The 13,613-nt window shown below is 56.6% G+C and overlaps 1 protein-coding gene across 6 annotated transcripts in view; it reads left to right on the top strand.

The window, feature by feature from the left end:
- BRD4 (bromodomain containing 4) overlaps positions 1 to 13,613 on the top strand; it is a 95,580-nt gene that overhangs the window by 76,510 nt on the left and 5,457 nt on the right. For 5 of the 6 annotated variants that reach the window (XM_059160287.1, XM_059160289.1, XM_059160288.1 and 2 more), the window contains 6 exons: positions 46 to 245; positions 587 to 882; positions 1,901 to 2,011; positions 11,319 to 11,371; positions 11,486 to 11,858; positions 12,526 to 13,113. In XM_059160287.1, the coding sequence (XP_059016270.1) occupies positions 46 to 245; positions 587 to 882; positions 1,901 to 2,011; positions 11,319 to 11,371; positions 11,486 to 11,858; positions 12,526 to 13,113 (1,621 nt within the window). Of the gene's footprint in view, positions 1 to 45; positions 246 to 586; positions 883 to 1,900; positions 2,012 to 6,721; positions 8,962 to 11,318; positions 11,372 to 11,485; positions 11,859 to 12,525; positions 13,114 to 13,613 lie in introns of those variants that run through there. The other variant, XM_059160292.1, reaches the window with a different exon arrangement.

Here is a 13,613-nt window from a genome sequence, read left to right as displayed (position 1 = left end):
AGACCAGGATAATGGGTGTGTGTGTCTTGCTTGTTTGTTCCACAGCTCAAAGCCGTGCACGAGCAGCTTGCAGCCCTCTCCCAGCCCCAGCAGAACAAACCAAAGAAAAAGGAGAAAGACAAAAAAGAAAAGAAAAAGGAAAAGCACAAAAAGAAAGAGGAAGTAGAGGAGAGTAAGAAGAGTAAAGCCAAGGAACTTCCTCCTAAAAAGACCAAGAAAAATAACAGCAGCAACAGCAATGCGAGGTCTGTGCCTCCCCAGCTTACCTTGGGTGGGGACCCCTGCCTGCCATGATGGGTAGGGAGGCCGCCTCTCTGCCCTTTCCTCTGGGATGGGTCTTTGGCACCCACTGTGTTTGGGAAAGGAGGGAGGAGGATAGCAAGTAGCATGGAGTGGAAGGCGAGAACCAGGGCATGGTTTGCGATCTGTCACCAACAGGTGCTCCTGGTAACAGCCTCCCCTGTTTTCCTTGAAGGCTTCTGGGTGGGGGTGTGGAAGCTGTCCACCAAGCCCCAAGTGGAGGAGTAGGTGCCTGGCTTTTTCCCAGGACACCCATCCCTCACATTCCTGCATTGTCCGTTCGTAGCAAGAAGGAGCCAGCGCCCATGAAAAGCAAGCCCCCGCCGGCGTACGAGTCGGAGGAGGAGGACAAGTGCAAGCCCATGTCCTATGAGGAGAAGCGGCAGCTCAGCCTGGACATCAACAAGCTCCCTGGTGAGAAGCTGGGCCGAGTGGTGCATATCATCCAGTCGCGGGAGCCCTCCCTCAAGAACTCCAACCCTGATGAGATCGAGATTGACTTCGAGACTCTGAAGCCGTCCACCCTGCGAGAACTGGAGCGCTATGTGACCTCTTGTTTGCGCAAGAAAAGGAAACCTCAAGGTGCTCTTGGGCTCCCGAGGGTGGGGAAGCAGGGTGTGTTCTAGTCATCCCAGCCGAGAGGGAGGAGGCTAGCCACAGTTCACTTTGCCTTCCACACGTGGCCCTCTCCCTTTGCAGGCTGTTTTTCCAATTATAAAAGCTGCGTCCTTAGCAAAGAAATCTCTGGGGGGTGGTGACATTGCCCTGGACCCTGGACTGTGGGTGCTGTTCTTGGCCTCCTGACTGGTACCGACCTGGGTCTCCACCTCCCCCTGCACCTCAGCAGCCCCTTCCCGGAGCAGCACTTCTCTTGCTCTTGTCGCTGAGCCTCCCTCAACGCCAGCCACTTGCCCCCGCTGCCGCCTCTTTGCAGTAGGCATGGGGGTGGGGGAGGTCAGGAGAAAGGATGATGTAGGTCAGCATTGTCCTGCCTGCTGTCCCCTCCACAACGTTCTGCCAGGCAGCTCTTTCCTGTTAGAAATGCCTTGTCTTAGCTCACAGCTTTTGTTTTGAGGCCAGTAGGACTTAGGATCCACATCAGAATGTGATGCATAGCCTCTCTCAGCCTGGACTGCTTCCTGGGGTTCTCGGGCCCCTCTATGAGGTGCTGCCCAATGACGTTCTGCCCTCGGTCTACATGACGAGGTGCTGGGGACTCCTGGGACTCTTTTATGTCTTACTTTGTCTTTGCTGTCATGTCTCCTTTGGGTTGCCTTCACCTACTGCCTGAGAAGTAGCCGAGGGAGCCCCAGCAGTTGCTCATGTTAGGGAATCCCCTCCTGCCTTTTTTGGACTCTCTGAGGAACCCAGCACAAGGTATTCGCTGGGGTCGCTTTAAAATTCTGGTACTCAGAATTTTCTGGCTGATGTGCAGTAGGCTAGCAGTTTAGCACGGGGAGATACGGGACTGGTAGCAGCCCCCTCTGGCTCACAAGCCACCGACTGGCCCTTCTTGCAGGCTGTTGGGGTGTGTCTGTGGCCAGCGGCAGCCTCCTTGATCAGGGCCCTGCCTGACTCAGTCCCTGTTGCTTTATTACAGCTGAGAAAGTTGACGTGATTGCTGGCTCCTCCAAGATGAAGGGTTTCTCATCCTCGGAGTCAGAGAGCACCAGCGAGTCCAGCTCCTCTGACAGCGAAGACTCCGAAACAGGTTAGGTGTACTTCCTTCATGACTCGTCACATTCCTACCTGTGTCAGGCTTAGTCATGTGTTCGGGCTGCTAGAGACCAGAGATGGTGGTCCTAAGAACTTTCTGGGCCGCCATGGTGACCCTCTCCCTGGGGCAGTGGGTGACTCTGCACCCTGAGGAGGAGTTGCTGATGGTATTGACTGCACAGTCCTGGGGGGCTTGGGGGCTTGCTGGTGAGGACTTTGGGTATTGGGGCCCAGGTGGTGGCATTGATCTTAGTGTGACCTTGCTCAGTCTTACGGTCTTCCCGATGTCTCAGTCGCATGCAGCATGGCTGTTTCAGGTGATGTGCTTTTGCAGGTGTGGCGCAGTCTGCTATGGCCTCTGCTGTCACCCGCGCTTAGGGCATTACCTTCCTCCCCAGAGGGTGCTCACAGCTGCACTGGCTGCTCCTGACTGTGCATGCACTGGGACCACCGTGTCTTGCAGCCTCTAACGGTTCCTCTCTCCATGTTTCATGGGCCTGCCGTGTGCCCCCTGGTGCCCTAGGAGAGCGCCACATCCCCCACCCCCCAAGCCTGAGCAGCAGCTTCGGTGTGGGGGGTGGGAGCAAGTAAGGGCAGGCAGAGATGCTGAGAGCTGCATGGTGGTAGGGAGAGGAGCTTTTCCTCTAGATGTGTACTTTCCTGATTATTCTCGGGGAGCAGGCAGGTGCTCACACGGGCCCGGAGGAGAGGCTAGAGAAGAAACCTGGCGCCCAGCTTGTGTTGTGAGGTGGAGCTGGCCACGTGTGCCTGGGTGAGCGTGGTTGCCCCTGGGCAGTCTACTCCATCAGCTGAGCAGACAGTCTCCAGACCACTGGAGAGCCAGCTCTGAGGCCTTAGGCATGCCCCTCCAGGCAGGTTGTAGTATGAGTATCCACAGTGGGAAACATGTTTCAGCAACAAAGACCCCTGGTGTTTTCTTTCATAGATCTACCTCTCTCTGGCATTGTATTCTTACTGGAGATAAACAGTAAGCCCCACTTAATCAGTTCATGTAAATAACCTGGTCTGATCATGCCAAGGAAGTGTGAGGATTGCTCACTCTGCCTCCGTTTCGGGGAAGCAGAGGATGGGAGGGCTCCTGGGTCTTCTCATTCTTCCTTGTCACTTTTATGGTAGAGTACCAAACTTCCCTAGTGGGTTGGAGGGCTGCCTTGGGGTAGGCTAAGGGCTTCTCCAGGACTCCAAATTCTGTACACCACCTCATTTCCAGGGGGTTCAACTGAGACTCATTAAGCTGAATTCTGTATTTATTGAGCTCTGTTGTATGCAGACAGCTGTGGGCAGTTTGCTGCCTCCTGTCTCCATCCTTTGTCCTTTTTTCCCTAACCAACCCCCCACATACCATGGCTTTTTAATCTGTCATCAACCAGCAGGGGGCGCCACAGCCCATGCCTGCCAGGGAGGGTTGGCCCCAAGCCAGGACCCACTGCCCTCAGTAGGATGAATGGCCATATTCTTGGGCCCAATTAGCATGCCGGGTGGCCACTGACTTCTCACTTTCAGTACCAGCCACGCCTTGGGTTTGCCATTGCCATGGGCTTTTGCACCTTCTCTGGTCCCTAGCAGGCTGCTCCTACTAGGGGTTTCATAGCGTTTTCTTCTAAGGGTCTGTGTGGCCAAAAGAAAACCCCAAAGTTTGGAATTGGCAGGGGACCTGAATGTTCAAAACAGTGTGGTTTGGCCCAGGGCAGACTTTTTGCCCCATGGTGGCACCCGACCATCAGGTCTTGATGGCAAGTCTGTGACTTTGGCCTTTGTTCCTGATCCCCAAGCTCTTCTTTGGGGTCATGTTGGCTTGAGGAGGGAATTCTCCTGGGCTCCTAAGTGCCCTGCACCCACCTCCTGCCTTGTGCTGTGGGATGGCTGTGACGGCATCTTCGGCAGCTCTGGACTGCTGAGATTATTTTTCCCTTTTTGTCCCCCCTTTGAAAGAAATGGAAAGATTGTGCAACAAGTAATCTGAGAGTCCTGGGAACAGCTGTCTGGGCGGGAAGGAGGGTGAGATTTACAGTCTCCGAGCCGCCAGCCTTTAGGCTCCCAGGCTCCAGTGATTCGGCCCGTGGCTTGCTCCGTTGCTTCCGGCTCATCCCTCTTTCCAGGCACCCTCCCCACCTTGTGTCTTGGGACACCCCCCCCCCCCATTTGTTTTCAAGGTCCTGGCTTTTCCTTTTCCATCTGTGTGCCCTGGAGAGCTTTGGTGTAGGTCACCTGTGCTTATGCCCTGGGTCTCAGACACTGTCAGCCCCAAAGTGGGAGCTTGTACCTCTGCACCACTGAATGCAACCATCCCCCACCCTGTCCCACACAGGAAACCGCACTCACTTCTAGGGCAGCTCCTCCAGCAGCTGCTTGCGCTAGGTCCCTGGAGCTAGGCAGCCCTGATTTCTGTGACCAGTTAGTGGGCATAGAGCAGAGTGGGGGGGACTGAAGGTATTTCCTTTGGTCTTTTGGGACTTAATTGTTTTGCCCTCCTCGTTCTTGTGTTTCCATTTGGACCGGAGCCGAAATTCCTGAAAGAGCCTATTTTTGTCACTTGTAGTAAGGTCATTTCTGCTGACAGGGTCCAGAGACATGAATCACCAAAAGAAACCAAACAGAGGCATGAAATTGGGGCTTGATGGGGATGGGGGTTGCATAGACCCTTCCTGGCTTCTCTTCATAGATAAGGATGCCTGTAGGCTCCTCAGGGCATGGGCCTGGTCTGTGGGGCCAAGCTGTAGTTCAGGGAGGCGATGCTCCCACAGTTGGGGATTAGGGGATGGGGAGGTGGGTTGGACTTCTAGCTGTGTTCCTAGGCCACCACGTATCCTGTCCTTCCCGCCCGCATGCCCAGAAGCACGCTGTTGGCCGGTCCTGGCACGTCATCCGAGCCCAGCTATTGCTTGGGTTGTGGTCTTTTGTTGAGCTTCAGTTCTGGCTGATGACTGAGTCTGCTTCTTCACGGTTTGGTACTCAGGATGGGGGATACAAATGCCACTTTTTCATGGCCATCCCAGGTGGGCTGTGGGCAGAGCCGTGGCCTCCCCTGCATCAGCCATGCTGGGATCGTGCCTGCCTGGCTCGTGGGGCCAAGAGGGATGTCCTTGGCCTCTTTGTCCAGCCTTCCACTCCATCACATTGCTGATGATGGACTCTTTCCATGTGCCATCCACAGGTCTTCTGGGCAGGGTGGACACAGCTCATGTCCCTCTTAGGAGGACACCCTCCTACTCCAGCTACCTGGGCTCGGACAGGTTCGGGGAGGTATGGGCATTGCTCTTGGGTTTGGGCCTGGTCTTCTAGTTGCAGTGGGAGCACACTCCAGCTATTTTAGTCTCCTTGTTTCCTTTTCCCAGGATTGGAGCGCGTGGGTGTTTCTTAATAGCTCTAGGGGAAAAAGGAATGCTTGATGTTTTGGAAAGATTTGAGCCGGAAAGTGCAGGCAGAGGCCATGGGGCGTTCTTCCCAGACAACCAGCCTCAGCTTCCGGCCCCTGGGGTCTTTGAGGGACTGGGTCCCAGTCCCATCTTGGGGCCTGCTACTGCCTGCTCCAAGGGCGTGACACTTACTCTTGGGAAAAGGGAGAGGTCCCGGTAGGAGTGGGGGTGGAGTGGAGATAGGAGGAGACCTGGAGGGTGGGACTAGAGCTGGTCTGCCGGTACTGTCAGGTGACCCCTCATACACCCACATGCAGGGGTCGCAGCTGGAAGGACTCTGGGAGCTTCGTGGGCAAGGGTGAGCCTTGTGGAATGTGGAACAGTAGGCCGCTGGTGGGTGGGTTTTTCCCACGCACACACTTGAAGACCATGGGAGTGCAGTGTTGGTTGCATCCGTGGCTCTAATAGAGGCATCCGCTCTGCTGTGTGGGTGGGAACGGGCCCCATGCCCCTCCCCGGCCAAGGGGAGACACACTCGATGCCCTGGGAAAAGGAGGACAGCTTTGCTCCTCCGCCTGTCTTCATTTTATTTTTTCCCCCGGTGGTAATTCCCCAGTTATACACAGTGTGTATAATTGCTTACTCTTTTTATAATTTGAGTGTGCTGTTTTTGTTTTGGAAGGGTTGTTTTGGTGGGTTTTTGGGGTTTTTTTTGTGTAGTGGTGGTGGTTTCTTGGGGTTTGTAGGAATGCAGAAATGAGGCTGTTTGCTGGAGGTCCTGTACTCCAAAACCCCTTTCTGGGGGATTTTCGTACCTCTGTCTAGGCCCTGAGGAAGGGCTGGCATCCCCTGCATGAGGTGGACAGTGTGCAGAAAAGCGGATCTAATAGGGATAGGCTTAGAGTCAGGGGTGCCCGATGGGTGTGGCTCACCTGGCTAGTCTTCAGGAGTGATGGCAATTAGGGCAGGCAAGGGCACCTTTCACGTTGAAAGACCTTTAGGAAAGGAAATGCCAGCCTGCGCTCAGGGAGCTCATGGAACTTGTTACTGGAAGCAGCTGTTCTGTATAGAAGCATAATCAGGGCCCTGGGTGGTTTTGGAGACATATGCTGAAACTGTGCCCATTGTAAAAGGAAGGTGGGTCTGTTGCCACCTGTGGCTGGCCAGGCAGGGGGCAGGGCTCCTAGGCTCTAGCGCTGTTCTCTCGTGCCCTGTCAGTGGGCAGGGCACAGGAGGCTGGCTCGGTCTGTGGTTCTTCTGTTCTTGTGACTTGAACGGTACATTCCACACCATTTCTCTCACACTGGTTTCTCTCTCCCTCTATGTAGGTCCTGCCTAATCATTGGACACGGACTCTTAATAAAACGGTCTTCAGTTCCAGATTCCTTCCCAGCAAGCTATAGCTTAAGTCCATTTTCTTCTGTGAAAGGGACAGGACTCCATCAAGTTATGGAATTCCTCAGAGCCCTGGGCCTGTCCCCCGGGGTGGATTAGTCATGTCCAGCAGTACACGCCTAGTCCCGCCTCCGGGAAGGCTGCCTGCTTGGCTGGCCACCCGGGCCTCCTGTGTAAAGACTGCCTGGCTGTCCTGCCCAGCCTCCCTGGTCGTCTGGGGCCTTCTGGGTGGGTGGCATCTCCCAGCGGATGATGACAATCCCCCCTGTACACACATACATGTGGTGCTGCTCCGTGTGCAAGGCCCCATCACAAGTATGTTTTCTCTCTTCATCCCTCCCTCTTTGTCTGAATCCTGACCACTTTTCTCCTGGACCTTAAAATGGCATTAGGAAGAATAATACTCTTAACATCTAGAGTTTTCCCCAGTAAGGAACAGGGGCCTTCGGGCAAGTGTGGTTGGGCCTGGAAGCTCACAGGGCTGTCCCTCAGCATGCCCTCTCTCTGGTGGCTTGTGAAGCTCCATCAGCTGGGGGCTGTCACCAGCTACAGCTGACTCCCAGGCCCCTGGAGTCTTCCTTCTGTTTTCATTGTTCCCATTGTTGCCTCTTGGGCATTTTCCCAGCTTTTTGGCCTCTTTACCTAAAGTCACAGAGGGGAAAGTACCTCTTGGGCTGCCTCCCTGTCCCTCTCAAGTAATCGGAAGCAGGCTGCAGTGGTCAAGAGCCGCTTTCAGGAGGGTCCCTGCCGAGGGGCACTTGAGAAACAACTATACAGCCAGCTGACCTAGCCCTTGAGTCCATGATTCCTGTCCCCAGTGGGGTGGGGTGCTGGGCTAGTGGTCAAGAAAGGGCTCTCAAACCCAGAGCACTGGACCAGTCTGTAGTGAGGCCATCCAAGCCCTCGGGCCTGCTCCGTGCACATCTCTGAGGGGTGTTGCCAGTGCAAGCTCCCTCCCGTTCTTCAGTGCCCTAGAATAATGACAGCCTGAGGGGCTAGGGCAGGCCGGGGTGGCCGCATCATCCAAGCCCTCTGAGAGGCGCTGAATAGGATTTTTGCTCTAAAAATAAATAACGGCCCTTTTTTGGTCATGAATCCAGCATTTCAGCAGAAAACTGTCTGACGAAAAGTCCCGTAAGGAACAGCATCTGTGTTTCAGGGAGTGCTCCCCCCCCCCTTTTTTTTAAAGTGTAGTTTGTGTGTATTTCTTCAAGGCCTGTAGCAATTTCCTGGCATCTTGGAGCCTGCCTTCCGGAGCTGGAAGCAAGTTTGAGGACGTGTAGTTCACCATCAGCAGGCCCTCGGGCACTGGCCACCTCCAGTGCAGAAACCCTGGAACCCTTCTTCTGGGCTCTGTGTTCTAGATCCAGCCCCTCCAGAACCTCCAGGGCCCTGCAATGATGTTTGCAAGTTCCTCTGGCCACTTGATTTCCAGTCAAGCTCCATTTGCCAAACAGACTATTTTGAGCTGCCCTTTGGCCTGTGCCTGATGTGTTCCCAGTGCAGCTCGGCCTGGCTGGAGCCAGGGGGCTTCATGCCCGGAGATTCCCACAGGACAGTTGGGAAGCTGTTGGCATTGTCTTTCTGGGAAGATTCTGCTGTCTTGGAACAAATGGCAGCCTGGATTCCCACAGTGTCGGGCTGTGTGCTGCCCCACCCCTTCCCACACTCGTGCATACCAGCTATAGCCACAGGCCAGCTCTCCTGCAGGGTCTTTGCGCCCTTTCTGTCTGTGGATCCTGGCCTCCTTGCCCGTGGGGCTTCCATCTGTCAGAGAACTTCTGTAGACTTGAGCCGGCACCTGTGCCCAGTGCCCCAGTAATAGAGCAGAGAGAGCAGTACCCATTCCTTATTGGCAGCCTCCTGTGTGCGGGCAGGGGGACATGCCCACTGGGCCTTGACACACCAGCCAGCCTGCAGGGGCCTGAGGAGTTGCTGTAGGAGGGGTGGGTGGCCTGTGCCTCTGCTCTGCCCTGCCCTTACTCTCTCAATCCTGTCTCCTTCCCTTGAGTGGGGGTGGGGGAGGGGGCGGGAGGAATCAGTGTTTTAATCAGATTTTACAAAAAAACGTTTTAATTCTTTGTACAATTATCATCCTATGTAAAGATTAAATTTGTGTTGAGTTCAAGATTTTCATGGAATAAAGATCACACAGTACTTGAGGCCATCTTCATGTAACCCTTTCCAGAGAGTTTTGTGTGGGGTGTCTTGGGGCTGGTGTGTTGTGAAGCTGTGCACTTGCTGTCTTGTCTTCCTACCAGTAACTCCGACAGGAGGCTCGGGCCATGTGAGCCAGATGCAGCTGTCCCAAACAGGCTCCAGCGCCCCTTGGTCCCCACTGCCGGCCGCTGTAGTGTCCTCTGGTCCTAGAGGTCTGTTATACACCTCCCACTGGTTCTCCCAGCCTGTGCCTGCCCCCTAACCAGCACTTCCTCATGGAGACCTGGATCTGGGACACTTTCCAAGGCAGCCACTCTCTGGAGCTGCTGGGACCCTGCTGCATTTTGTCCCGATGAGTGTTCATGTGGGCCTCTCTGTTCCCCCGCTGCGGGGAGATAGTGAAGGCTCAGAGCCACCATCCCTCCTTTATGGTGGATAAAACAGTGCTTTCCCTGGGGCCATGAGCGGACAGGCCACCCCAACACAGTGTCTTCTCCTGGCCAGACTTTACCCATTGGCCCCTTTCTTACTCCAGTTTCCAATCACCCAGTCTCCCAAAGGCCTGTCCAGTGTGTGAGCAGCTGTTCCAGCCTGCCTCGAGCTTCAGTGTATGTTACTGGAATCTGCCGGGAGAGGTACCCATCCTGGAGGGACCCTCGGCCCCTTCCTCTTGCTCCCGTCAGCTCAGTGGCCTCTGTGCTTTCCCCCAGTGCATACAGGGTCCTTTTGGTCCTGGGCTTCCCACCTCTCTAGTTCAGTATGCCTCCTGCACCCCCCAGCTGCCAGCCCCATGGCCCTAATCCTGCAAGTCACTCAAACTGTCCCCTTTTATATGTCCCACCCACAAGAGTGTTCCTCTCACCTGGTTTCCTGCTGTGACCGAAAGTGCCCTGAATCCTGTATCCTGGCATCTCCAGTACCCAGGTTTGAGGCTGGGCATATGGTTCGCGTGTCCCAGACGTCCTCAGTTGCTGCCATTTGTATGAGGACGTGTGTCTGTAGCTTCTGAGGTCTGTGTCACACTGTCTTGTCTCTTGCATGGAGTGGTGAGCTCTCGCAGGGCACGAGGTCCCTTCTCATCCCTTTTGGTAGCACACTGTACACTGTGGCTCTGCACCTCACAGAAGCTTAGCCCGGCCCTCAGTGAAGCAGCTGCAAGTGGAGGTAGCAAAACGTGTCCTCCCAAGCAAGAGCTGGCGCCCTGGCAAGGAGCTTAGGGAATGCCAGGCAAAGCCATGCGGTGTCTCTTGGTGACAGGAATTCGGAAGGCACCTTGGGTCGCACCTCCCACCTGGCTGGTCACTTCATCATTTCCTAGCCCACGAGTACTACTGGTTGGTTCTCCTCTCCCTCTCTGGGGTTTGCACACCAGCTGGTATTGGTGAGGGGCAAACACCTGGCAAGAGATGGTTAGCACAGATCTGTGGAGCAGGTGCCGAGGTGGGCTTGTGCTGGCTCCTGCACATTCTCTGCAGGGCAGGCCCACCCTGGATGCGTCCACGCGATGGCAGCAACCAACCATCAGCCCCTGAGGGACCAGGGCACACACGGCAGGGAGGGTCCCTGCAGCAGCTGTGTCCCAACACGGGGACTTATCAGAGGCTGGTCTCCCACAAGGACGGGCGTACTGGTTGGTGGCCTCCTTTTGCTGCCAGTGGTGTGGTAGTGAGCACCTTCCATATTTCCTGCGAGACCAGCCTGTTTCCTTCCGTTCCACTCTCCCCACAGTGCTCGCTCTGCGGCCAGGCCTCTTGGCATGGGTCAGTCCCGCTGCACGCTCTCACCCCGGGTTGTGCATCTTGGCTTTCCCTGGGAGGATGGGAAGGAGCCCGCATAGAGGGCAGTGCAGTTGGAGGCTACCATGCTGTTATTCTGTAGCTGTGTGACGGGGGCAAGTGCCTTCATTTCTCTTTGAGTCTCACTTGGCTAATCCATCAAATGGATGTGATGATTTCTAATGTCAAGATTGTTGCACAGCAAAGCGGGCTGGGGTGCAGACACTTGGGTCACCATAGTGGTGTCTGACCAGCAAGTAGGGGGAGACGCTGGGCAAGGAGGGGTCTGTAGCTCAGCTCCCAGTGTACCCGGGTGTCGTCCTTGCACGGAACCAGCTGGTGGTCTGGAAATTGGCAGGGGTTTTTTTATTATGTCCCCCACTGGGAAAAGTGGCAGGCAAATGTGTAGGTGACACCCTACATGTTTTCCCTTTTCCTGAGGCTGGCTCCCATCCCAGACAACCCAGCTACCCGCCCAGTCACCATCACCGACCCTTCTCCTGAACTTACCCTATGTTTTCTCCTTGCTCTGCCTCCGAGGCCAGCTTACAGTCCTCTCCCCCACAGCCTCACCACCTTCTCTTTCCCTCTGCAGAGATGGCTCCGAAGTCAAAAAAGAAGGGGCACCCCGGGAGGGAGCAGAAGAAGGTACGTGGTCTCAGGGGTGTCCTCCAGCAGGTGAGCAGTGGCCACCTGCCCTCGTGGGCCCTGAGGGTACCCAGGTGTGTGCCGCCTGCCTGACACCAGCCTGTCTATCTGCAGCACCATCACCACCACCATCAGCAGATGCAGCAGGCCCCGGCCCCTGTGCCCCAGCAGCCCCCGCCGCCGCCCCAGCAGCCCCCGCCGCCTCCACCTCCACAGCAGCAGCAGCAGCAGCCCCCGCCCCCGCCGCCCCCACCTTCCATGCCGCCGCAGGCAGCCCCCACGATGAAGTCCTCGCCTCCGCCCTTCATCGCCGCCCAGGTGCCCGTCCTGGAGCCCCAGCTCCCAGGCAGCGTCTTCGACCCCATCGGCCACTTCACCCAGCCCATCCTGCACCTGCCGCAGCCCGAGCTGCCCCCCCACCTGCCCCAGCCGCCCGAGCACAGCACTCCACCTCATCTCAACCAGCACTCGGTGGTCTCTCCTCCAGGTGAGCTGTAGCCACACCTGCTGAGGGGTGGGGACGCCCCTTCCGTCCTGCTCTTTCCCTGTGATTAGGCTCTCTGGGCAACCTGTGGAGCCCCCACCTCGGCCGTAGTTGTCTTGCCTCCCAAGGGGAGGTTCAGTGGCTTCCCTGAGCTGTTAAGGACACTGTGAACCACCGAGGCACAGGCTTTGCTATTTAGTGTCTCGATACTGAAGGTATTGACTCGTTTTTTCTGGGCCAAGCATTGTGTGATATGGAAAAAAAGATGGGTGCGCCCCCTTCCCGCCAGCACCCCAGCTCCATGTTGAGGATGGAGATGCTGGGAAACACACACACACACACACCCTCACACCCCCCCCCCCCCGGGGGGATTCAGGGAAGGCCTACACGGAGACCTGAAGGGCAGGTGTGAAAATAGGGAGCAGCTGAAAGAAGGGAGGAAGGTTGGGTGCAGAGCGCAGGGCAGAATGGCAGCAATCGGGAGCCCAATCCTATAGACATCTCTGGAAACCGTTCTTATTCTGGAATTTGTGAGAAGCAGAAGAGGGCCGAGTGCGATGCCTAGTTGGAGGGAAACCAGCAGGAGGTCATGATGGAGCAGGAATGCTGGGCTGGGGTCACGGGGTGCAGAAGCTGTGAGCCTCACCGCCACGCCATCCTGTCCTTCCAGCTTTGCACAACGCGCTGCCCCAGCAGCCATCGCGGCCCAGCAACCGAGCCGCCGCCCTACCCCCCAAGCCTGCCCGGCCTCCGGCCGTGTCGCCTGCCCTGGCCCAGCCACCCCTTCTCCCACAGCCCCCCATGGCTCAGCCCCCCCAAGTGCTATTGCAGGAGGACGAAGAGCCACCCGCCCCACCCCTCACCTCCATGCAGATGCAGCTCTACCTGCAGCAGCTGCAGAAGGTGCAGCCCCCCACACCACTACTTCCTTCCGTGAAGGTGCAGTCCCAGCCCCCACCCCCTTTGCCCCCCCCACCTCACCCCTCAGTGCAGCAGCAGCTACAGCAGCAGCCACCGCCACCACCCCCCCAGCCACAGCCTCCGCCCCAGCAGCAGCACCAGCCCCCCCCACGGCCCGTGCACATGCAGCCCATGCAGTTCCCTACCCACATCCAGCAGCCCCCCCCACCCCCGGGCCAGCAGCCCCCACATCCGCCCCCGGGCCAGCAGCAGCCGCCGCCACAGCCCGCCAAGCCTCAGCAGGTCATCCAGCATCACCCTTCTCCCCGGCACCACAAGTCGGACCCCTATTCAACTGGTAAGTTGGCTTTTGCCCCTGGGCTCTGGGGAGGCTGAGGTGGATTCAGAGCCCCACCTTAAAGGCTCTGGGTTAGTTGCAGAGGTTGCTGAAGGGGGTGTCGGTGCTTCACATAGCATTGTTACTGGCGTTTGTCTTGACTTGTAGCTTCATGACTGGGAACAAGGTCCCTACTCGTCCTTCTCTTGGAACTCACAGGAGCATTACAGTACATCATGATCCTAGGTGGGGAAGTCAGGGCACACTTCCTGGAGGAGGTGAACAAAGGGTGAGCCAGAGCTAATTTAACAAACAGGGTGGGGAGTGACGTCCAGGCAGAGCTGGGGCAGGCCTGGGCAGCAGGGGGTTGTTTGGGAACTTGTAGGAGCAGGTGCTCTGCTCTTATCGAGGCTTACCTGGTGGGAGTCAGGACCTCATGGGAGAGAATTGGGCTAAAGCTGAAAGGTAGCTTGGGTTGTAATCGGCAGCCATTTTCCATTCCCTGCCTCCACACTGATCCA

The sequence above is a fragment of the Mustela lutreola genome, chromosome 2 (assembly GCF_030435805.1).
Source record: "Mustela lutreola isolate mMusLut2 chromosome 2, mMusLut2.pri, whole genome shotgun sequence".
NCBI classification, from domain to species: Eukaryota; Metazoa; Chordata; class Mammalia; order Carnivora; family Mustelidae; genus Mustela; species Mustela lutreola.
The sequence above is the reverse complement of the archived record's forward strand: the minus strand, read 5'-3'. Positions and strand labels throughout refer to the sequence as shown.